Source organism: Salminus brasiliensis, chromosome 23, assembly GCF_030463535.1.
Source record: "Salminus brasiliensis chromosome 23, fSalBra1.hap2, whole genome shotgun sequence".
Classification (NCBI taxonomy): Eukaryota; Metazoa; Chordata; class Actinopteri; order Characiformes; family Bryconidae; genus Salminus; species Salminus brasiliensis.
The window spans coordinates 11302734-11328217 of record NC_132900.1 but is presented as its reverse complement, the minus strand read 5'-3'; the positions used below and the strand labels follow the sequence as shown (position 1 = coordinate 11328217).

The following is a 25484-nucleotide window of genomic DNA, read 5'->3' as shown; positions in this document are numbered from 1 at the left end:
CCTTATGGTCCCTCCAGATGATCTAATAAACTGTCCAATTCCAGAGGACAGGGCCTGAATACAGAAGTCACAAATACTACCTATAATTATATAAGTTAGTTATAATATTACCATTCGATTGAACAAATCCTGTTGTAAATGCACTATGTCATAGTGGTTGTTTCAAGCACTATCCTTTCCCCAAAATCTCAGGAGTTCAATAGTCCCTCTGTATCAGGGATTGACCTGATGTACGTCATAATATCTAGACCTGGACTACAAAAATTTAAATAGAATGCACACACACTCCAAACTGTGCTCCTGACTTTCATTCCCTATAAAATGATCATGCTGCCATTCTTCCTGTTTCCTTCTCGAGTTTACAGCAGTGTTCTGTGGGCTCTGCACACTGGTATGCCATCTAGTGATCTCTTTTAGAAATGACCCTTCTGCAGATAATTGTGTCCAAAAGTTTGGAGGCACCTGCTCATGCTGACTTTCTTTCAAGTAGATAAACATGTGAGGTTTTGATTGCAGCCAAGAGTGTAGTACTGGGGTCACACATGCAATTTGCAATGCCAATGCCAAAGGCATATATGGATACTTTTGACATGTTATGTCTAATGTCCTCCTAGTATCTAATGGGGTCCACGTTACTGTGACTAGATGTGAAGGAGGAGCCAAGCAGTGCTGCCTTGAACAACAAGTTTCTAGGCTTTTGATGCTTGTTCTTACACCAAGCTTATAAACAATACTGGAACCCTTCTTGTAATGTAGTGGTGGTTTTTATAATTACTTTTTATTTATTTATTTATTTTTAAATCTACAAACAGTGACTGATGTGATGGTTAAAAGTTGAAATGATTACATGTGAATGAAATACTTGAATACTAGAATTGAGTAATTTGTATGCTGTTGGCAGTGCTGTAAAAATAATTTCATACATTGATATTATAGAGAACCGCTTACACCACTCAGGCTAATTGTTTTTTATTCACTTGAATAACATTTTAAGACATTGAATTTTAGGGGTTCAAGAGTGATTTAACTAACTTCTGCTAATTTAAAAGGTAAAAATGCTGTAGATCTGTACCAAGAAAGTTGTTGCTGAAGTAAGAATTAGGATGAAACTTTTTACATAAATTAATTTAAAATTCTTTAAAGTCCCCACTGATATACTAAATGATATGAATACTGTATCTGCATGATTGACACTCCATGTATGGACTTGTTTTGTGGCGGTTTCACTTGCATAATGCACCTGAGTGGCACAACTGTCTAAGTGCTGGTCTCGACTCTATTTCAGAGCAAAAGGAGGGCCTATTCAGTATTGGTGCTGTCAGTACGTGTGAGCACTTTATTTAGTACACTGTGCCAATACTGGGTAGGGCCTCATTTTGCTCTCAAAGCCATAGTATAGGATGGATTCCACGAGATGTTGGTGGTTCATGTTGACATGATTTGTGTCACACAATTCTGCAGATTTTAAGGTGCATGTTCATGCTGCGGAGCTCCCGTTCTACCACATCCCAAAAGTGTTCTTAAGATCCGGGGGAAAGGGAACACCACTGAATAATGCTGAACTGACATGTTCATGAAACTAGATTGAGACGATTTGAGACTAAAGTGGTCACTGGAAGATAGGTAAATTGTGCCCATGATGGGATGCACGTGGTCAGCAACAATACTCAATGTGGCTTTTAAGTAGTAATTTTAATTATCTGTGCATCACACCACCAGTCCAACAGGCCTGGACTGTTGACCCAAGTCAAGTTGGATCCATAATTTCAAGCTGTTGGCACAAACATCTGACCCTGCCATCTGTGTGCCACAGCAGAACTCGAGATTCATGAGATCAGGCTCCACTTGTGCCCACTGCAGCCTCTGCTTTCTGTTCTTGGCTGAAAGATGTGGAAGCCGGCATGGTCTTGCTGTTCTGGCTCATCTGCCGCAGTTCTGCATACCATATTTGTGCAGTGGCCTTATCGGAGTTACCATAGTCTTTGCCCACTCAGTAAAATCTGGCCATGCTTATCAACATGGAGTTTCTGTCTGCAGCACTGCTGACACAGTCTAGAGACTGTTGTGTTGAAATCAGCACCCCGGAAATCAGCAGTTCTAGAAATACTCAAACCAGCTTACCTGGCCCAAACAGTCATACCACACCCAGCCCTACTCCCCTTCTAATGATTGATGTGAACATTAACTAAAGCTGAAGCCATATGATTGGCTAATTAGATAATTGCGTGACATTGCTAATACTAATACAGCTAATCAGTCTGGACAACCTTGCCTTCAGTTTAAGGAGTTTTACTTGATTTTTTAGGGGTTCATGACTTTGGTCAGCACCAAGGCAACATACACACTATTGCAACCTACTGCAGCCCTGAGTAACTGACACCTTTTGAACTGTGTGTCGCCGTGTCGTAAGTCTGGGAATCCACCGTGCTCCCACAATCCACTTTTATCATCCAGGCTAATTTCTGCCTGTAATCAGATTACTGCCTGTGAGCTGCCTTAGCACCTCTCGCTCGCTCGCTCGCTCACTCTGCACAACCCCCCCTCCCCACCCTCCCTTTGCGTGTGTGAGATTTGGTCTAACCCTGGACGACTGTGCGTGGGTCTGCATTTCCATCACGCTGAGTTCAGTGTTCGTAGCAGTCTCGCTCTCTCTCTCGCTCACTCGTTTGCGTGCTTGCTCTTCCTCTGTCTTGTCTCGTTCTCCCATTTTAAGAGCAGGACTCTTCATCAGTTCCATTTTCTTACTTTCTTCAACTGAAACATGTTGAAGAATCAGTGGATTACTAACTACCTCAGCCATGTCACACAGTGCAGCCAAGGTAAGAGATGGTCCTTTTTCGATCGGTGACGGACTCGCTATTACCAAGCAGCCGGACTGATTGACAGCTTGGTTGCAGAATTGTTGTGGTGCCAGATTTGGGATGGTTACTGGGGTCCATGATGGCGTGATTGATTGATTGGCCCGTTGCTCAGCCGTGACTGGGCAGAATCTGGTCTGTTTTGCAATACTATATCAGTTCTCGAGTACTGATATCTATTTTTAATAACTAGTTCACATGCAAAGATTAGTGGCATGCAGTGGTTTTTGTGTGGTGTTGAAATTCTGATTGCTGGATAGCAGTGTTGTAGTCTGTATGTCAGATTCCACTGTTCTGAAAAGTCAACAATTCTTCAATAACTCAGCTGTTTTGCTTATGGTGGTGTTAGTTTTCCTTTAATTTCATTTTCATCCCAATATATTGCAGCATATTGAATCGTAACCCCTCTGTTATTTACATTTACATTTACATTTATGGCATTTAGCTGACGCTCTTATCCAGAGCGACTTACAATGTTACTCGTATTACAGAAGTGGGCCAATGTAGTGTTAGGAGTCTTGCCCAAGGACTCTTATTGGTGTAGCGCAGCATAGCCACCCAGACTGGGAATCGAACCCCAGTCTCTCACATGGTATGGTAGCCCACAGGTAGTGGTGTTATCTGTTGCGCCACACCACTGATGCGTATCGTATCGTCACATTCTTTCCAATACACAGCACTAGAACGTAGTGCAATTTCTAAGTATAGCCAAACTTCAGGATAGATTTAAACGAGTGCCAAAACGAGTATTAGTCAAATGCAGTGTGCTTAAAGCAGCAATATGCAAGAATTGGCATTTCCTGCACCTGTGAAGTGTAATTCGCACTTTGAATCACCCCTGAAGGACACCCTTTACACATGCAGTTCTGGGCAGGCTGAGAGATACAGAACCATTGCTGAAGGTGAAAGAAGCATGTGGACTGAGGCGGTAGAGTTAAATTACAAGTGTTTGCAGTGTTGCGCAGGTCTTGTGAGCATTGCCCTGCCTGCTTCTCTAAAGTTACGTAGTGTATTTAGCAGTGTGCAAAGACCAGAGTGGCTGTTTGCTTATTTCAAAATGCTACATAATGTTTCTCTAAAAAGAATCACAACTTTCTGTTCTGTAGTTTGTCACCACCCTTGCCAATTAACACTGTAGCTATTTTCACAGCCCAACTCGGGCATGTTCATATCATGATGTCAGTGATTTATGGGAAGCTCTGACTCCCAACAGTTATTCTTCCCCAAAACAGCTCCCTCATGTTCATACGTTGAAGCGTTTCGCTGAGTCGGTCTCTCTAGTTCCTCCTCAGAGAGCCACATGTGCTTCAGAAGGAGGGTGGCACTTTTAGAGACTGATCTATTTTTCACCTTGTCCGTCCCTCCCTGTATTTTTAGAAAATCCCTCATTCCTCCCCGCGCTGGGCCGAGGGTTTGTGGCAGTCAGCATCCTTAAGCTTCTTGCTGGCACTTGCACAGAACACAGACTCCTCTACACTGCATCAGCTCCTTCATCTGGGATCTCGTCCTTGTTCACTCCTCGTGTCGTCTGTGCTGGTGCAATGCATGTTCCTCTAAGGAGTTACTTTAGGACATGGTTCTCAGGAGGCCCCCTGCTCATGGTTCTGGAGGCTCACTAGCAAATACGCCTTAGTGTTATCCCTGCCGTAACACCCGGTTTGACTAATTAGCAAGCTTTGTGTGAGCTGAAGTGGGTGAGTTGAAGCAGGGAAAACGCTAAGCTGTTGAGCAGAGGGTCTCCAGGATCAGGGGCCTAGGGTTTTGGGTTGGATCTTCGCTTTAGTCTCTGTTTTATGAGGTGTTTTAAGGTGTTCTCTCCCTCTCTTACTTTAACACATGGTGGGTAAATTGGCTAGGCTAAACTGTGCCCTGCATGTGAAATGTGAATGGCTGTGTTGTGCCCTCTGAAGGACTGGTGCCCTGTCTAGGCAGTATTTCTGCCTTGCCCCCAATGATTCTGAGTAGGCTCTGGAGTCACCGTGACCCTGACCAATTATGAATGGATGGTGGTTAATTCATGACTTATGAATGGTTTACAGATGGACAATATGGCATTGATGTAATCAGAATGTCATATGTAATTTGTTCCGAAATCTAATGTGGAATAGATAAAGAACCAGTGGTAATCCAGCTAACCCTCAATATGTTCAATAAAGCATGTTGTGATTCATAAATATCATTGCTCATCTCCAGGTTTGCCCAGCTCAGCACAGAGGTGTCGTTAAAGCCACAGCAAGTTGTGTAGTGGCGATGTGTTATAGGTCAGGGCTCCTCCATAGCTACTACAGCGTAGCTCTGCTGTTTTGAGGTCCTGTTGGTAAGGAGGCCTTCTCTCTAATAAAAGCTTGAAAAGACAGTAACTTAAGATGCCCACACCAGGGGAGATCTTTATGATGGTTGGAATGCTCTCAGTATTTACTTGATTGACTGCTTTCCAGTCTTTAGTCTGTCTTTATGAAACTGAATGTGCACATAGGCTTGTAACAGTCATACAGGGGGGGGACTCATTTGTTTTGAAAGCTTTAAAGTTCTTCTATGGTGCCATTATTTAAATGTGTCCTTTTAATTTGATTTAAGCATGATGGCCTACATTTTGCTCTGACTCTGCTGTCTTTATAAGGCAACTTCTCAGAAGAAAGTATTTACCAAGACATTGCAGGCAGCCTTATAAAGACATTGCATGCTCCATGCTAGAGTGTAAAGAATGAAGGCTTGCCCATCCAAATATCATCTTTGAATTTTGTTTGGTGTGTGTGTCTCTTTCTCTCTCTCTGCAGGGCTTGGAGGCGAGTCCTCAGTTAAATTGTGCAACCCTGCGCTGCTACAGAAAGGCGTGCTAAGGTGTGTTTATTTTGCCTAATTTTTTATTAAGAGCCCATTCCTTAGATTTTTACATGAACCTCTCTATCCTTGAATTAAACAGGATGAGTGTTACTGTGCCTTTACTATTGATGTATAAATGACCTCTGATTGGCTACCCTGCATTGTGCCTGATTCAAACAGCAGTCTGGGCTGAAACACTGCTTATAACTCATGTATGCAAATTGTTTTTCAAAAGGTTACAGAAACTATAAATTTAAGATGGGCTGATTTACAGCTAGTTTCCTTACATGGACTGGGTGAAGTAGGGGGAGTGAATGGAGAAATTTGAAACCTAGTGTTTACATCATAGGTCAGACTCACTTATTAAAGATAAAAATACTTTTCTACTGCTTTTCTACAAGTAAAAACACTTTTTGGGTTTTGATGAAGATCTGGTAGATGAATTGGTTGCAAAGATCCCCCCCCCCCCACTCCCCTCATCTAAAGGACTTCTTGGACCTGACTTCTAAGTTTCTCGTTTGTCCCTGTTGACACTGGCTAGCTTTATGATTACTTCACATTGAGTTCACTTCTTTTGTTCTGGCTTTCGCACACACTTTCCGTTGCTCTCCCAGTCTCCTTCTCTTCTTGTCAATTCTGTGTGGGTTTTTATTCTCTTTCAATTTCTTAATGTTAGTTGATCTCCACTTCATATATTTACCCACATTTTACATTAATCAAGGCATCAATAAGCCTTCTAACACTAACTATCAGGAAGGTAGCAGGTGGTGCTAGGTCCGCTGAAAGTCACCTTGTAAAAAAAAAAACTATGGGCCCTTAAAATATTATTTTCTGGCCCAATTTGTTGTTTTGCAATATTCATTGGATAAGTGTAAAAACGCTTATCCAGTCACTCGCTAGGAATTGATTGAACATTGACTGGTGAGGTTCTTGAGGACAGAGTCTGTTGTGCCAGTCTAGCAAGTGAGAGCTTGTTAAGCCTCATTAGCAGAATGGAAACCTTAAGCAACCCTTAATGTGACACCAGGTACAGCATGATTTATGCTGGGTAATGTCCGGAGGCATGCTATCCCAAGGATAAATAAAGAAAAGCCCCAAATGTCCATTTATTATGATTTCCTTAGTTATAAAATCTGTCTTTATGCCTTTATGCTTCTTTGTCATCATTCTACAAGTGTTTCCTCACTTAATGGGCCTTCTAAGCTGCAGCCTCTAATAAAGAAATTCCATATTCATATACAGGTTGAGATTTGCCATGTCCATATATTTAAATTAGATTTGAAATTATTCATTAGAAATTAATGAAATGTATTTATTTTCATTTATTTTTTATTTTGTTTTATTTGCGCTCTTATCCAGAGCAGCTTGCATTCAAATAATCAATAACCGTGGATAAGATCATTGTAGTGTTCAGAGTCTTGCCCAAGGACTCTGCATAGGGTAGTGTGCTTTCCCAGCCAGGGAAATAAACCCTATTCTGCTCTGAGAAGAAATCCAACACCCCTCTTATAATGAATAATATATAAATAAAGCTTCTCTAAAACATAATATAAGGAATGCGGTTCTGTGAAAAAGTAAGTACACCCTCTTTTGATTTTTATGGTTTTCTGTGTCAGGACCACATCTAATCCTTAGCAGGTCTTGAGAATTGGGTAAATACAAATGAACACCACACAACAGATTCCACAGTGTTATTACTTTTTTGACAAAAATAAAGCTAAAATGGAGAAGTCACACATAAAAAGCTAAGTGCATCCAATGAACCTATAGCTTGTAGAACCACCTTTAGCAGTAAAAACATTTGTTTTCTGTATGAAGAATGTTGGCCCACTCTTAGTGTAGCTTTAGTTCATTGAAATGAGTTCAGTCCTGCTCTAATTGTCCGGTCATGAATTAGAACTTTTCAACATGCTAACTGATGCTTGTAGTGTCTGAGGTTTTTTACGGTCTGAGCTTTGGGTGAATTTGCTGGAAAGTCCACTTCTGAGAAGATTGGCAACAAATCCCCAAGATCATCGCTGGTGTGTTAACACATACCTGGATGCTCCAGACCAGCAAACTGCCAAAACATCTGCTTTTATAGATGTCACACTTGCTGCTGATCAATGAATCAAGAGCATTTGGTTAGCAGCAGCTTCATAGCCTCTTCTTTCCTATGGGAGCAGTAGGGGTGGTGTTGATTTGTCATCATTTATTTAACAAAAATAGGCCAAAATGTGTGATGTCATTTGTCTTGTGTGTTCGTCTCTGGTTGTATTTACCAAATTTTGAGGCCTGCTAGGGGCCGAATGTGTTTTCTTTATAGTGTCCTGATATGTAAAACCCATAGAATTCAAATATGCCGTAATTTGGTGTACTTTAATCTGTATAATGGAGGTAAAAATGAATTGTACACATTCAATTTTATTTACCACTTTACACTGATATTCGTTGATACTCAAAATGCTCGCTCGCTCCCCACCCTGTGCCCCACCCTACCCATTTGTCTCTATTGTAGTTATTTAAGACTTGTTTAAGGCTTTGAGATTGCATATGTGGTTCGTGACAAAAGCAATGACAAACTTCAGCTTTTAAAGTGGCTGTTACTGTTTTTAGCTATGCGACTTCCTTTAGTCTATTTTCAGTTTATGAAGGTGTCAGACCACCTAAACAAGTCTATTTAGAGCTTCTGAAACTAGTTGAAGCTGAACAACTGTGAAATGTTGATTTGATTGAAATGCTTTGCCAGAGTATCTTGCGATAAAGCAGAGATGACCCCAGTAGCTAGAAAAGCTCTACCATGAATGCATTGGCTTGTACAGCGGGCATGTTGACAGTCTTTGAACTTTCCACCTGTCGTGAAGGCCAGCATGCCACAGTGTATTGGCCACACAGGAGGTTAAATGCGGAATTGTCTCTCAACACCAATAAAGTCTGACCATTGACGGCCACATTTTTCTGATGTGCCAGAAATTTAGGGGCAACCTCTAAAGCCAGTGTTCAGTGACCGCATAATCACTTGCTGGATAATGACTCTTTGTGGTTTCCTTGTAAATTTCTCACAGGTTTCAATCAGTAAGGGGGCTGTAACCATTGTCTTTAGCACCCTAATGTGCTTGAATAGCCACAAACACAGGAATGGCAGTAGGGGTTTAAACACCGGCATCTTCTGTGAGCTATAGTTCGCTCTATTGGGATGTTCTATGATTATTTAGCCCAAAAAGCATGTGAACAGTCTTGAAATAACCCTACTTGATTACTAATGTAAGTATTGTCTGGTCTTAATTATTTTAGAAAGGTTATCCTTGTGTCTAAAATGATCTGATTTTTCCACCGTTTCCTACACAATTTCCCAATGTGCAGACCAACACATCCAGTGCAGTCAAGCCACTCATTTTTCAAATCGCCTCTGATGTAATATCACTGGGCAGCGACGTGGAGTGGGGAGAGAGCCAGCTACCCACCCAGGCGAGAAAGTCCAATTGTGGTCTCTTGGGGCCTCGGCTGCCAATTGCTTGCATCATGACCAGGATTCGATCCAGCGATCCTCTAATCAAAGTGACCAGTGCCTTAGTCCGCTGGACCACTCAGGGCCCCGTGCAATAAATTTTTGCAGCACTAACTGGATAAAGGCCAGATTTTGTTAGGAAGATGAGATTTTAGGAAATGTGGGGTTTGCAGCTGCTTTGCCCATTAGGTAAAGGCCCTAAAATCCTGGTTATCAGCAGATTTGTTGATGTTCTAAGAAAAGATTGGTTAGTGTGAGCTGTGCCTCAATGCAGACACATTTAAGAAGTTTTAGAGAAACATGAATCTGTAAAAGGCTGCCAAACCATTGCTTTAGACATGGATGTACATCAATCTATTGTTCAATAATTTGACTACAAATGGAAAAACTCAAGACTCATGCTACTCAAGCCTGGGTGTCCTGTTAAGATCACAAAAAGACAACGGGCAATCATGAAAGAGATCAAAGGACATAAGGATAACAAAGACCTACAAAAGGCTCTACAAACCATATAAACTTTTGTCCATGTTTTCACTATTAAAGAAAAAACATAACGATGGTGTTCATGAAAGGGCACCAGGAAGCCGCTGCTGTCCAAAAAAATTGCAGCTCCCACTTGTAGGCTTCAGAATGCTTATAGGAAAATATTCTATAGACAAACAGGACAAAAGTAATTTGTTTTAGCCCAAATGCACCATACTATATTTGGGGGAAAAAAACAAAAAAAAACACTGAAGACAACACACAAACCCCAAAGCTTCATCCCAACTGTAAAACATGGTGAAGGGAGCATCAGGGTTTGGGCCGCCTTTGCTGCCTCAGGGCCTGGACATCTTGCAGTCAATGAGGGAACAATGGTTTCAAAGGAGTAGCAAGTCATTTTACGGTCAAATGAGGTGAGGGCAGCAGTCCATGACCTTAAATTGAAGAGATGGGCAATGCAACAAGACGGTGTGCAGGGTAGAATGGTCCTCCTCCGATATTAGGAAACGTTTGGTGGAGGTGCTGCTAATGGAGGGTTCACTTACTTTTTCTAGTCTGCACTATGGATGGTTATTCAACATGCTTAATAAATACAACGATATAACTGCTATTGGTCAAGTTGTGATCACATGTAAATTATTTGCGATACACTCCCTTCATTAACAACCAAAAGGGAGAGTTGTGTATTGGCATATGTATGCACTGCAAACTGTGGTAATTGGAGTACCGTGTTTAGTCTGGGCAAGCACAGTGCCATGGCGAGGTGGAACTCGAGTGATGCTGTATTAATAGCTCAGCTACTAATCTATTCCTGAGGCAGACCAGGGGAACATTCAGAGTCCTCGACACCCTTTGCTAATTCATCTTAAAATGTCACACAGGAGCATGGGACAGACACAGGATTCCAAAACATCCCCCCCAATCTAGAACTAATAAGGTAGTCTTGGGCAATAGTATGACCTGGAAAGAGAGGGTACTTCTTAGAAGTCTCCACATCCTACAATTGGACATTTTAAAGCTACCATTTTTTTCACTTTAATTTATTTTTTGGTTGTTAATGTTGATGTTTTTTCTAAACGTCTCCTCATTACAGCTTTCCGAAAGACTTTTCCCTCGAAGACAGGAACACACTAGTCAAGAGTGTCACAGATATTGATGACAAACTCCTTGCTGTGCTGCCCAAAGGTGAGCTGTGCTAAACCTCCTGCTAATCTTTAGTCTAAGGTTTTGAGAGCGAATTTGAAGATCCTCACTGAACTTTTTACTTTTACTGTAGTTTCAGAACTAAGGAAACAATTTGAATCCACTATCAAAAGTGATCCGAAAATGAATAGGTAAGTTGTCCTCCAGCCTCTCTTGCTGTATGTCTTGCTGTTCAGACGTTCAATATGCGCAGTTAATCCTATTTCATGGCTAATCAATGTACAATCTATGGACAAGTTTTTGGACACCTGCTCATTCATAGTTTCTTCTGAAATCAGGGGTTAACAGTTTACTCTGTTCGTGTATTTGAGTGTTCCAGGGAAGGCCTTCTGCTAGATTTTGGAGCATTGCTATGTGGAATTAATTTAACATGGCGACAATGGTGTATTTGTGAGGTCCGGAGAACGGTTATACTGCTCCACAGCTCAATGCGGGGAGGCTTTATACTCCTGTAGTCTACTCCTGGCACTCCTGGTGCTGATAGGTTCATGTTTATCTGCCTCGGAGAGGCCTATTCTGTTGGCAGTACTGGTTCTAGACTGTCTTTCTGTATTTGCACAACTATCAGCAATGGGTGCAGCTTAAAATAGCTGAAGGCATTCATTAGAATTGTATATAGTGTAAAGTAGTGTATGTAGAACAGTGTGTACAGAGCTGATGATTATATTTGGATGCAGAATGACATGATAAACCTAGAATATGGCTTAGATATTCATCAAAGGCAGAAAACTGAACAGAAAATGGCTTTTCATTATTATTTAGTAGGAATACTGAAATCAATATAATTACATGATGCATAAATGTTTTTGCTCCCACTAAACATGAAATATGTATTAAAATGTCATAAAACTAAATGAGTGAGTTTGTACAATTAAACTTGAAAAATATAAAATAAATATAATAAAAATAAGAGAAATAAAAACCTGCGAGCAAGTCCACAATGAGGCTGACCATTCTACTTTAACTCTACAGTCTGGTACAGCAAGGAAAAACTCACTCCTTGTAGGTGTATATCTTGAGAATAACATTAGCTTGTGTAGCTTAGTCTCACCTTTTATTATAAAAATGTGTACTTTATGATTAAAGGAGACCCCTTTAAAAAAAATCAAATTTCTTACAGAAAAGAGAGGATTGCACGAAGGCTGGAGGGTATCGAAACTGATGTTCCATCTGCTCTAGTTGCCAGCATGCAACATGCACCTGGCCTGGTGACCAACAGGTTGCTGGAGGAGGACACTCCACGCTATACACGTGCTTCAGACTCCAGTGAACCAGGCATTGTGGGTAAGAGATTACTTCATTTACGTCAATATCAGAAATATAATGTATACGTGGTTCGGCCCTGGCCTAACTGTCAGACAACAGTTCAATCCCCTGGAGTGGCACGGCTGCAGTGCTGGGGTGGTGCTCTGGTTGTGTGCTCACAATGCCATGGATAGGTTAAATATGGGGGCTAACTTGTGCTGTGCTACTGTGAAATGGCTATACAAGATGATCTTAATTTAAGAGTTTCCAAATAGGTTGTTTTGGGGGAGGGTGGGGGGCTCATTGGGGTGGGAGGGGCAAAGCTCTGCTTTTATTGGCTGGTTTATGGGACCAGAGCTGTTGTCAAACTGAAGAAATTGTAGCCAGGTTAGCTTTTAGCCTTGCCTCCTATTCACATTCCAGGTTTATAAAAAGTATGCTAGTTTCCTTTCTGATGTGTTTAGCTTCAGTTTGGTAGTCAGCTGAGGTAGTCCAGTTTGTTTTCAAGGGAGTGAACGTTAGCTTTTAGGCATGTACTGATCTTTGTTTGTCCACTTTTAAACAAGATCAGGATAGCAGCTTATAGTCCTATAACTTGTAGAGTCTGGTGATATGCTGCTCTCTAGTATCAACACCACCATATTCTCCTGGAAGCTTTCGCTGGTGTGGCTGGTTGTATTTAGATTTTGGAGTTTCAAACTGGCTTATTCTCCAGCCCTGTGTTTAGTTATGATTGTTTGGAAACACTGAGGTTCATGGTTCATTTCCTGTCATTGTTCCGCTATGCCAATGTAAATACAGTTTGATGTTTCTGGGCCCTTGCCAATGGGATTCCTGCCAATGTTTAATAAAGCTTGTTGGACCTTTCCACAGCTGCTATTAACAAATGTTTCTGGGTAAATTTTAGATGAGTTAATTTCCTCCTGTCCATATTGTTTTGCTACAGTAAGGCGCTACAGTCGTGATGAACAAGAAGCTCCAGAGAGACCGTCCAGACCACGCACACGGCCCGATCACCAGCCTCCTGTCCATCCCGACCCGGCACCCAACCCTGGAGGGTCCGATCCGGCCAGCCTCACCTCCAAAGCTGAACGCATTGCTCGCTATAAGGCTGAACGTCGGCGGCAATTATCGGAACGCTATGGAATCCTTCTCGACCAGGAGGCAGATATGGATTACATACCACGATACACAAGAGCACGGAGGGAGTCTGACTTGTCAGAAAAACTGCCTCCACCTGACAGGGGACGTGGCGAGAAACATGAGGCGTGGCGGGAAGAGGGTGGCCACGACCAAAGCACCAGCAGGTTGAAATACAGCAGCTCTGGGATGGGACGGGTTTCCATGCCCACTGATTCCGCTCCCATCCCCGTCACTGTCCCCACCCATTCTCCACCCAAAGAGCCAGCGAGCACTTTGCCAGGTCAAGAAAGAAGGGGCCGGAGTTCGGATGCGGAGCGAGAGAGAGAGAGGGCAATGAACCTGGAGAACTACAGGAGAACGCCGGACAGGAGCCCTAGATCCCGCACTCAGGAAGCTCCTGTCACAGTGGAGCTGGCGCCTTCCCAGCCAGCCCGGGGTGTTGCTGTAGTGGCAGTGGCCAGCTCCCCGCGGACAGCTCGCCGTGCCTCGCTGCCCTCTGCGCGATACGGCATCTCCCCTGGAGACCTTTTCATCGAGCAGCAAGCACAGAACATCCTCAGTCGGCAGGGGTGAGTTTAAGCGTTCAGAATTCCTGCAACTTCATTGCTGTATATAACTTTTATTATAAGGATATAGACGTTACAGCGTATACATTGTTGAAAGCCCCAAGCAAGGGCAGGTATCACCCTGTTAATGACCGAGATGTTTGTCAGTGGGTTTAGTCCTTTGTAACTTAGCGTGTCAAGATGTCCATGAAGATCTTTTGCATTCTTGTTAACACCAAATAATAGAGGTCAAGAGGGTGACCTTTGATGTTAAAGCTCAGTACAGGGGTGTGTATATTTGTTACTCAGTAATCAAAAAGTTTCTTTAAGGTCCAGACAGTACATTTCAAAAATTATTTCAAAGTACTTTGCTGAAACCTTGCTTTAGACCCCCCCCCAAATTAAATAATTAATTCAATTCCCAGCAACTAAGGTCTAAGGACTCCATCACACTATGAAATGCGTCAGAATGGTGAAGGCTAGTATGTGCTTTCACAGAGTAATCTGTGAAGGCATTCTCTAACATACTGTTGGAGAGCAGCAGTAGTAGAGTTCAATTTAATATCACCATAATTGTATACGTCTGGAGAAACCTTTTAATACTCCATTTGCCAGACATTTCATGAGCTTGTCATGCTATTAATGCAGGTTTATTTCTAATCAAATGTGTTTGTACAGCGGTTTTTACGACTGGCATCGTCACAAAGCAGTAATAGGTAATCTAGTAATAGGACAAGAAATCAACAAAACATAAAGACCCAAAGTGAGCCAAAGACTATAGTGGCAATGGAAACATTTCCTCAGAACTGTAGGAAGAATCCTTGGGAGGAACCAAGACTCACAAGGGGGACCGTCAACATTCTGGTCAAAATGACTTATGTTACAGAGAAGTCACCCTTAACAAACCTGTAAGACTACTACTCTGCTCATGTGTGCTCATATAATCATAAATATAACTGATATAATAATAGTCAAGATGGGAGGGGGAAATGATGGAAGTAATGATGGCTAATGTGGTAAATAATAGTAGCAAATTGAGTCCATGTAAACTTCAACATGGCCGCTAGGCAGCTAGCAGTGGCAGGAGGGTGGCCCGCTGGTCTGACGCGGGTGGCAGGGGAGCCAAGCAGTCAGTCTTGTATAGTACAGCGAAGGGGAACATTATCAGAGTATGGCAGGTCGGACTATAACAACCTAATTAAAAAGAGAGGGCCAGAAGGTAACACTGACTCGAGACCACCCTAAAACACTGGTATCCATCCACTGACTGAACCAGGGTCTCAGTTTACTGGTCATCCATGCTTTAAGTTCTTAGTGTATTTGACACAGTTGCACATACTCAATCATTCTAACTTGCCAAACTTAATTGTTTTAATCTAGTAATCCGAAATCCTAGCCAGGCTCAAAATGCCTTGACGGACACATTCATTCAAATTAGAGCGTATAGTACAGGCACAGAGCAGTAGCCAGCTGTTGGTTGTGGAATTAGTATTAGAATTACGTTTAGCTTTACAATGTATGCAGGTCTCGTCCTAAGTTCCAGGCTGCTCAGGGCTGAACAGCAGGACCTGCTAATATTGGAATCTGACCTCATAGCTTTAAAACTCTCTAACCTGAACCCAAAACAGTAAGCCGGCCAGTAAGTGGATATTTGTATTTGCTCACCCTCTGATAGAAGTGAACACATCAGAATAGCTGTTTTCATTTAATTTTTATTTAAAGTGATTACTTGACGAATTCCGTTGATGTGGCCTGTTTTTCTTAAACATTAATGTTTAGCAGCAATGTCCTTTCTTTTCTCCTCCAAATCCATCTTTTATTGTAAGTGCACTTCCTTTGCAGGGTAATGCTGATGTGTCCCTGTGAGTCTGTGGGTAAATGCTGAATCGAGTGCTATTTTTGTGAAGTCAGGAACGTGTCAAACTGATGTGGAGGGTAATGTAGTGGAAGAGGTAGACCTGTAATCAATGCTTCAAGCTAGACTTTCACTTCACCCTGCTGTAACTACATGTGTACATGACCCTTTCTCATGATGTGGTGCATAAATGTGCATATGGAATTTATTTTAATATGCTTTCATGAGCTTAATGCGCATTTATTGTCTGAGCTATGAAGATCAGGTGAATCTTAAATATCACCCCTTCTTTATTGAACTTAATATGCATATACAAACATACACTTTTCCAGTACAGTGCAGTTCTTCTCTTCATGCTGCGGCACCCTTGGAGCATGGCCCACCAGTGGCTGCTTGGCAGACTTTGGTATCAAACCCATAATGCAGCGCACTAACTAGTGAGCCACAGCTGCCCTTTATGTGGGTATAGTAGAGCATGGCTGATGTATTGGGTGACTGATAACATTGGCCAATACTGAGCACCTACAGGAAAAATAGCTTTGATGGTGTGCTGATGATTAGCACCAGGATTTGTACTTATAATGTTCAAACCACTTGGCTAAAATGTACATAGTATCAGACTTATCACTTTAACTCCTTTAAAATCACCTGTATTGATCACAAATGTTAATATTGAAGTCTGGTTTTTAATAATTTAAGATGGTGGGATTACTCCGCATTGAGTGCATTTGAGGCTAGAATGTCGCACAGTAATTGTAGAGGAGTAGGGACTGTTCTGTCCTTTCCTACTAAATAGAAGCCTGCCAACTTTTAGCACTGCCTTGAGACAGCAAATGGCATGGCTGGGACTCTTGAGTGCTCACACCAGCAGTTATGCACTCTGCCAAGCATTTGTTTTGGGGTATAGCACTGTCAGGGAAACACTGGCTTCTGGCTACTGGCTACTTTATTATTTTAGTATTTTTTAATTTTATTGTAGGACTGGGGATGAGATTGAATGTTTTGTCTTGTAATTTAAGCTATTTGTAGTTGTGAATACTGATAATTATAAAGTAGCATAGCTGGTGTTCAGTGTTTGTTTTAGTCATACATATAGCGGTGGTTGGTGTGGCGCAAACAAACACCACTACCTGTCACTGAGCTACCACACCATGTGGGAGACTGGGGTTCGATTCCCGGTCTGGGTGACTATGTTGCGCTACACCAATAAGAGTCCTTGGGCAAGACTCTTAACACTACACTGACCCACCTCTGTAATACAGGTAACCTTGTACATCGCTCTGGATAAGCTGTAAATGTAAATGTACTGATACTCTAGAGGAACAGTATAAATTAAAATCCCCTGAGTGGTGGCGATCATACACATGGAGTTATTTTGACAAAGGTCTAGCATTGTTGTAATGGAAACCTTCACCCATACCAGCCTTTGTGGGGAAGGTTATACAGCCAGGCCCCGTCCACACCTATCCAGGTATTTGTAAAAATTAAGAATTTCCTCCCTGTTTTAAAAAATGTTTCTATCCAGGTGATGAAGATGCATGCTTGAGCATGCTAGTCCTGTATGTGATGACAGTACTTCCTATGAAGTGTACAATGCAAGTCACAAATTTATGCCGTCTAAAAGCTGTTTTCCCCGCCCACACGAGTTTTTGAAAATCTTCACCTTGGAGAGAGTTTTTAAAAAGCTCTGTTTTTAGTGACCAAAAATGAATGTGTCTGGATATGACCTCCCAGGCTCCCAGTTATCACAAGGCAGCCTTTAAAGAGGTCAATCATCTCTGCGCAAATAAAGTATGCTAATGAGCTTTATTTTAATGTCACAATGACCCAAAGCTATGAGTGTACTGCCTGTCTAAGCTGCACTGTTTTGGCTGATGTTCTTTAGCTTGGCGTCTCACTTTCAAAGTGAATGGTCTCTCCTGAAAGACTTGGATGGCGACACAAATTCTGTTATCAGCTGGCCCTCCAGGTACCAGAGTGCTGGGTGTGACCCCAACCCCCTCCCCATAAACAATGGTCCCGCTAACTGTGGTTTTCTAACTTAATTTGTTCCCTTAAAGCTATAGCTATAGTGTACATTGCAAGAGATGTACAAACATACCCATTGTAGTTGACCTTCCGTCCTAACATAGCCCCCTTAATTGCATTCTGACTGACTGTAGAACAGACCATACCAAAATGTACCACTAATGTCCAAGTACCCCAAACCCTGTCTACAAAAAAAAATCTTTAAAACTTTAAAGGATCTCTGAAGTGGTGCAGCGCAAGTGTACATATAACCTTTTTTTGTTTGTTTGTTTTTGTTGTTTTTGCATGTCTCTGATTCGGACTACATGTTTTTTTTTTTTTTGTTTGGTTTTTTTCTCTCTTGACCCTGAATTGACCGTACCGCACCATCCACTGAAGCAGAGAGCAAGAGAAAGGTCTTTTTGATGTTTCGAAAACCAGGCATTAACATGCGTTCTTGTGTTCAGATTGTATCTGGATCTACTTTGACCAGTTTCTGTTTACACTTGTCAATAAAATGCGTTTTCAGTGTCCATTGACCAGATAAGATTGGATTTAAATTTCCTGCAATTTAAACACACCAATGCTTACATCGTTTCCATTTTACGTCCTGTAAACAGTTTCTCATCAAAATCTTGCTCCAGGAGACTGCACATTTTAAAGGAACAGTGGGGGTTCTACACAAGGTAGAACAATGGATGGTTCTTGCATTCCTTTAACTGCTCGATCAGATCAGTAACACGCAAAATGAGGCCGACCCGACAAACTAAGACCAATTTTAATCTTATTAATGGTGAAGTTTTTTGGTTTGGTTTTTTTTTCTTTCTTTTTTTTTTTCTTTTCTTTTGACTGACTTGTATAAAAAAAAGTGGGTAAGATTCATCTTGGAAGTGTTTACAGTTGGCTTTTCATGAGGACAAGTGAAATCCAAACATGATCATGATCCGATCACCAAAAACGTATGTTAATGTCAGGTGTAAATAGGCCCAAAGTCTGTGGAGATGGATTTCTTACTTTTGGTTATTATTATTTGAGCTAATTTGAATATTATAAGCTTAAGCCCTTAACTCTCAATGGCTTATTAAACACCAAGGCATATTATTCAGTAACTACAAGGACTTCTCTACAAACTGGTGGGGCTACTCCTCAGTTATAACAGTGCTTAATATAGCATTGGTTGCTTAAGGGGTCTCTTTGTAAAAATAGAGAAGCTATTCATCATTCATCCAGAGTTTGACTTGGGAAGAATTGTATTTCTACACTCCAGCACATTAGATTTGAAGTGATGTTAAGGTGCAAGTATGAAATGCCCATGTTTATTCAACCACCTAGGGATCTCAGCAACACATATACTGCAGTTCTTCCAGGCCCTTCATTTTATTGTCTTGTTGACTAATTTTCACAAATGACCTAATATGCTGTTGCTTGTGAATAGCTGTGCTGTCTTCTTAACTGCTTTATCAGTCCATGAACAGATGACTAAAGTTGTAAACTGGCCTATGAAAATGGGGGACTGTGTAAAGAGATGTTAATACTGTCTAGTTTACCAAGTAGATTTAGTAAATAAACATGTAAAGCTTTTGTACATTTTGCCATGTAACTTAATGGCTTAATTTCAAATCCAGTAGGCTGTAGAAAGTCAGAGGAAAAGTGTTATTGGACTGAATCATGTCATGGACTGTTATCGTCCATGCTATAACTGGTGATATCAGGTTGGGTGGGCTGAATGGATGGTGAACCCAGTTATAAGTTTCACCAGCAGGTAAGTTGTCCTATACAGTTTTGTAGCTTCTACAACAGGACCACTACAGTCATATTTTTGCCTTGTTGGAGTGATTAATCCTTCCCTATTTGTGGGACCACAGAATCCACCAAAAATGCAAATGCTCGAGCCACAAATGTTTTTAGTGTGGTGAGTTTTAAAAAGCTTTTCTGGATCTTTCTCATTTTGAATGGCTGTAAGCTAATTGTATTCTTTTGTCCCCTCACGAAGAATACGCGTGAGAGAAAGACGGGCAAGGGAGGACAGCGTAGGACGGGCATCTGATTCAGGATCAGATGTGTCCTCAGTCAGACGTCACCCTACAGTTACTCCGATTTATTTGGCCCCTCACTCTGAACCCACGAACCAAATGCGTACACGGAGTGCAGAACCCCCAGTCCAACAGCAGAACCTTAACACAGAGCCCTCCCATCACCATCGAACACAGAGTGCTGAACGCCCGCGATACCATCTCCCTCAGAATACAGAATCAAGTGGTCGTCGGCGCGTTCCCTCAGGTGAACCTCAGAAGATCCTGCACACAGCTGACGCAGAAGGTCATGGAGTACATCCTGGCACTAGAGGTTACCCTGCTGATTATAGGCAAGCTCAGCAACCCCCATCGAGGACATATGAAACACATGGTCAGCAGTCCTATGTTGGATACAGGGACTTTCAGCAACCATGGCCTGGTTCTGGAGATGCCCAACTACCTGAACCAAGATATAAAGAGACCAGTCAACCAAAGCATTTGGGCAGCGTTAGTCACCAACCTGCCAAACAACTGCCGCCCAAATATGAGCGTTCCTTGCATATGCCTCCATCGTATGTACAGAACCAACAGTTTGTGTCTGCATACACTCAAGGCCAGCCTCCACCTTATAGTACCACTGAAGATCTGCCTCCTACCTATGGTCAAACTTCCCACTCTGCTCCGGTATACCGGCCAAGTCAGCCACCTGCACCTTTGAATGGAGATGCTGCTCACTCTTCTCCTGGACCTCCTGAAAGGCTTGAATCCCATGAGCCTCCAGACCCCCAGGACATACCTAGGTTAATCTCTGGTAGGGAAGGTGTAGAAAGCAGCCGTAGAGCTAGCGCTGATCATATTCCCCCTGTCCAAAGGGAGGGTCGAGCAGCGTCTAGGGCTGATCCACCCTCAGAAGGCCTGCTGAAAAGCAGAAAGGCAGTGCTGCCTTCTGAAATTCGCCGCAGAGAGAAGAGTGTAGATGACACCATGCAGAGGTGCTCCGAAGAAGCTTTGGAGGGAAGACGAAGTAGGAGGATCAGTCAATTGGAGGAGGCAAAGGGAAGAGCTGGAGGGGGGAATAGACAGTCAGATGAGGGTACAGGTAGAGGCAGAAGAAGGGTCAGCAACTTGAGAGCAAGAGAAGGGCATGATGAAGAGCGAGTGAGACAATTGGGGGATGAAGAACGTAAAAGAGACAAAAGGGTCAGCCAGTTGCAGGAGAGAGGAGGTCAAGATGATGGAAGAATCAGACAGTCAGAAGAACGAGAACAACCTGATGACCGGAAGAGCATGATGGCACAAAGGTTTGAGCATGATCACAAGAAGGTGGACCAGTTAGATGAGAGGGGGGCAAAGGATGTTGGTAAAGTAAGCAGGTTGGACGTAATTCGGCAGTCAGGTGGACAAGTTGATGAGAAGGCAGGCTGGGCAGATCAGAAATTGCCACAGGAGGATCCAAAGATGCAAGTCGAAAACCCAGTCAGAGGATCGAATGAAGTAGATGAACTAGAAAGTGAAGGTCATAGAGGTATGCACAAAGAGATGCCGGATGGGTATGGAAGACGAAGAAGGATCACCCAGTCAGAGAACGATGAAGGGAAAGTCAGGCGCAGAAGGATAAGCCAGTCAGAGGATGATTGGAATGGACGTAGAGTACATAGAATCAGCCAGTCAGATAAGTGGGATGGAAATGATGGAGTTGATCAGTCCAGTGGTCAAAGGAATAGAGGTGATGGAGACCTTCAGCTGCAGCAGAACTCTCCAGAACCCATGGACACCACTCCCCCACAGCAGCAGGCCAATGAGTCTTCGAATCAGAGACCGTCCGATGTAGGTGGGTACTTGCAGAGAGGCTCTTCTCTTCCCCAAGCACAGCACAGAGGAAGCAGAGACGCTGGCGACCTCAAGCCTAAAATCCGGACTCGTTCCATGTCCGACATTGGAGTCACTCAGCGCTCCGTAGCACTTCGCAGTCTCGAGCGTGCCGCAAGTCGAGAGTCTATACCGATAGGAATAGGACTTCATGCCAAAGAGACAGGAGCTGCCAATGGGGAAGTGGGCACCTTGGATACAAGAGTTTCTGTGGCGAAGCTCAGACATTCCTACCTGGAGAATGCGTCTGGACGCAGGCCTGAGCTGTATGCAGACATGCAGTGTGTCATGATGTTTACAAAGATTTTGCTGTGTGGAGAGCATGTCTAATTGATTTGTTGGGCTTTGATTGTGACATTGCCAGTGGGTTATAGCCAAAGGTGCAGTAGTTAAGGTTTTCCTAGGATTTGGTGGATCTGCCTAAATCTTTTGGGACCATGAAATGTGGGCCATCAGCTGGCATTAGACACCACAGATCCTGTTTCCGTTGCTGGTGTTGTCATACACAATGACATTGTGAAAAGTTCTAGGTAAATCTAAATTAGTGTGCCTTTTAAATAGATGGTTATATTTAGCATTAACCTAAATCTTATCTAGCAAGGCCCGGGAGCCATATTACAGAAACCCTGTCTGATTAGTCACCATGAAAAGATTTTGCTACAAAAAATGTAGAAACATCAAAACTTTCTTAAATAAGTGTCATTACAATATGACCGAAATGCTGCCCTAGCTTTAACCTGCCTAGCTATATAACTTTCCAGTTATGTGGTTTAGGTATTGACCGTATATGTATGGTCAATCAAGGTTAATGCCTAGTAACAGCCATAGCATATGATCATTAACCTTGATTGAGTAGTTTTGGATTTCCTTCCTACCTTGAGAAGATGTTAAGATGCACTATATGGACAAAAGTATTAGGACATCTGCTCATTGATGATTAAGGGTATTAACCATCAAGGGTATTACATAATTTATTCTGTTTTTGTTGAAGTAACTGTCTCTACTGTCCAGGGAAGGCTTTCGACTAGATTGTGGCGCATTGCCTGGCATTGGGCATGGTGCCAACAGGTTCATGTTTACCTGTTCCAGAGTGTTCACTTGTATTGGCCTTACTTCTCTACAGGGATTTTGCAAGCTGTGTGTGTACACGTGCGTTTGCACATTTGTCAGCAATGAGTACACCCTAAAGTAGCTAAATGTATTCATTAGAAGGGGTGGCCACAAGTATTTGGACATATGGCGTATAATTCCTAACTAAACTGAACTCAAGTTTTGCCTCTTGAATTTATCAGATCTTAACTGGGGATTAAAGATGGCGCATTTCTGTAAAATGACCCCTGGTTTCTTGCTTGTTCTGCCTTGATTAGTTGAGGCATGTTTTTAAAACTTAATTTAAGACTTGCTGTCTGTAAACTATGATTACTAACCCTACTCAATAGTTAGCATTGCTAAGAGGAGTCCTTTTTGTGCCAGAATTTGGCTTGAATTATAAATGGATATAAACAATTAGTGGTCAGTTTGGCATGTTTTTAAGAAGCTGCATGTATGTCCATTAATAATAATAATAAACAAACTCCTAACTATTTGGTTGTTGGTCATATTGCTTGGGGCTGGATTTTCTTAAACTGTTTGCTGTGTGACTTAATGACTTAAAAGACTATTGTCCCGGAATAATTATTTACATTCTTTATTTTCTTGATTTAGTAATCATGTGTTCCTTCCCTCTTTCCTGTTTGTCCATTCCAATTATTTTGCCTTCTGTGGCTAAGGGAGTCTAAGGTAGACCCAGCTGTCATGGAAACCGATTCAGCAGGGAATGTCGACAGAGAGAGAGGTCCGCGGCGGCCTAGGCGGTACATCTCCCCTGGTGATGACCGGAAGGCTTCTGAAAGGTTTAGGACTCAGCCAATCACATCAGCCGAACGACTGGAGTCTGATAGGTATAGTGAGAAACAGACCAGTATACTAAACTGTCACAACTTTTAGGCTTTTAGACTCTCAGCAACCCAAGAGTTTGCAGTTGCAGACTGACGATAATGGAGAAAATCTGTTTTCTGTAATCTAGTGAATTGAATGGTAGTAGTTCAACTAAATTGTCGCTTTTCTTCTCTAGGTCTCGGCTTAGTCCTACAGAGCTACAGAAGGGAGAAGGTGAGCCTCTAAAACATTAAGTTCATGGATTTCATAAACAAATCTGAAAAATGTCATTCTTAATCATCATTTTTTCTCACTAGTTGATGAAGAGAAGTTAGACGAGCGAGCAAAGATGAGTGTAGCAGCCAAGAGGTCCCTCTTCAGGGTATTGGAATTCTGGCTCTCTTAACTGTACTTGCACTAAAGCATGTTGAAATGTGGCCTGTGTATAAATCTGTTTTGTATACAAGACAAAAGCAGAAATACTTTATGTATTTTTTTCAGAGCACACAGGGTCTGCTTTTTTGGTCTGCTTCGTCTTTGTATGTATTGATCTACTACAGTCCTTTCACAGGAGCTTGAGAAGACTTCAGAAGGTGGTGTTCCTAAACCACGATCACGTAACTCAGCAGTGGAGCGGAGATTCAGACGGATGCAGGACCGCTCACGAACTCAGCCGGTCACCACAGAAGAAGTGGTCATCGCTGCCACGTAGGTCACTTCCCCTGACATCATGTTACTGTATGTAGGGATCATGGCAGATCATCTCTCTTTGAAGGGTCTGAACCCCCACTTCTTTGCTCATATCTGTTATTTATTTAATAAACCTCCCTCCTTCATCTGGACACCTAACTTATGAAATGCACATCTCTAAATCACATTGATTATAAGAGCAGAATGTTTAGGTGATGCTGATTTTACTGCACTAAAATATTGACATTTTAGTAATTATACACCTTATATTTTGTTGTGTCTGTAACCCTATAGAGATATGGTCCATGTTCAAGGTCAGCGCAAAGTAGGTCACACATGATCCAAGTAATTGGTGGGTGGGTCTTTTTACAGTACCTTGGACAGCAAACGGCCAAGTTGCTGGCCAGTGCAGGTGGCTTGTATTGCTCTCTGGGAACTGAGGTGGGCTGGGCCAGTTGGATTATTGGCTGCTCGTGAAAGTGAGCGGGTAGGAAAGTAAGGCTGTGGGTGGGCTGCGGAGAAAAAATATGTTGGAACATGATGCGTGTAATTAAACAGTGACCCATTCACTAACCAGGGTTCATGCCTTTGTTACACTGTAAATATTTAGTGATGAGAACTTCTCATCACCTATGAACAGATATATACTGCTAAAAAAAATAAAGGGAACACTTAAACAACACAATATAACTCCAAGGAAATCAAACTTCTGTGAAATCAAACTGTCCACTTAGGAAGCAACACTGATTGACAATCAATTTCACATGCTGTTGTGCAAATGGAATGAAAAAATGATTGGCAATTAGCAAGACACACTCAATAAAGGAGTGGTTCTGCAGGTGGGGACCACAGACCACTTCTCAGTGCCTATGCTTTCTGGCTGATGTTTTGATCACCTTTGAATGTTTGTGGTGCTTTCACACTCGTGGTAGCATGAGACAGACTCTACAACCCACACATGTGGCACAGGTAGTGCAGCTCATCCAGGATGGCACATCAATGCGAGCTGTGGCAAGAAGGTTTGCTGTGTCTGTCAGCGTAGTGTCCAGAGGCTGGAGGCGCTACCAGTGCCAGACAGTGTCGGTGTAATAAACTGCCCAACCTTGCTGTAAATTGATCTGAAAATCTGAACCATCCAAAAAAGCATTATCACACTACAAACAAACCAAACCATGATTCAGTTTGATTCATATCTCTTTTGGTCAGACGAAACCATGTCTGAGGCACCTTTCACACTTACTAATTTGGTTTTGACTACACTCTAAATTGTTTGCCCAGACCAAACAAGGTAGATGTAAAAGCATCCCTTAATGAACTATATAACTAAACGAATACAAAGCAAAC

General features: G+C 42.3%; 2 protein-coding genes across 7 annotated transcripts in view; both read left to right on the top strand.

Moving 5' to 3' along the window:
- Window positions 1–2683: 2683 nt before the first annotated feature.
- The window catches only part of svilb (supervillin b), a 57490-nt gene continuing 34689 nt past the window's right edge, over window positions 2684–25484 (top strand). For all 6 annotated transcript variants that reach the window (XM_072668484.1, XM_072668480.1, XM_072668483.1 and 3 more), the window contains exons 1-10: window positions 2684–2819; window positions 5636–5699; window positions 10745–10836; window positions 10928–10985; window positions 11975–12138; window positions 13046–13811; window positions 23303–23473; window positions 23647–23684; window positions 23768–23832; window positions 24022–24158. In XM_072668484.1, the coding sequence (XP_072524585.1) occupies window positions 2762–2819; window positions 5636–5699; window positions 10745–10836; window positions 10928–10985; window positions 11975–12138; window positions 13046–13811; window positions 23303–23473; window positions 23647–23684; window positions 23768–23832; window positions 24022–24158 (1613 nt within the window). In that variant the 5' untranslated portion in view covers window positions 2684–2761. The remainder of the gene's footprint in view (window positions 2820–5635; window positions 5700–10744; window positions 10837–10927; window positions 10986–11974; window positions 12139–13045; window positions 13812–23302; window positions 23474–23646; window positions 23685–23767; window positions 23833–24021; window positions 24159–25484) is intronic.
- On the top strand, window positions 19380–21863 carry LOC140546193 (uncharacterized). The gene is made up of 2 exons (XM_072669409.1): window positions 19380–19411; window positions 19643–21863. The coding sequence occupies exons 1-2, from the start codon at window positions 19380–19382 to the stop codon at window positions 21861–21863; spliced, it is 2253 nt and encodes a 750-aa protein (XP_072525510.1).

What these genes read in the sequence shown, in the direction of transcription:
- LOC140546193 (XM_072669409.1), top strand. Translation starts at nt 19,380, where the DNA reads ATGGTGAACCCAGTTATAAGTTTCACCAGCAG. An exon ending in GTTATAAGTTTCACCAGCAG is followed by an intron (nt 19,412 to 19,642) that starts GTAAGTTGTCCT and finishes CCCCTCACGAAG; the next exon opens with AATACGCGTGAGAGAAAGAC.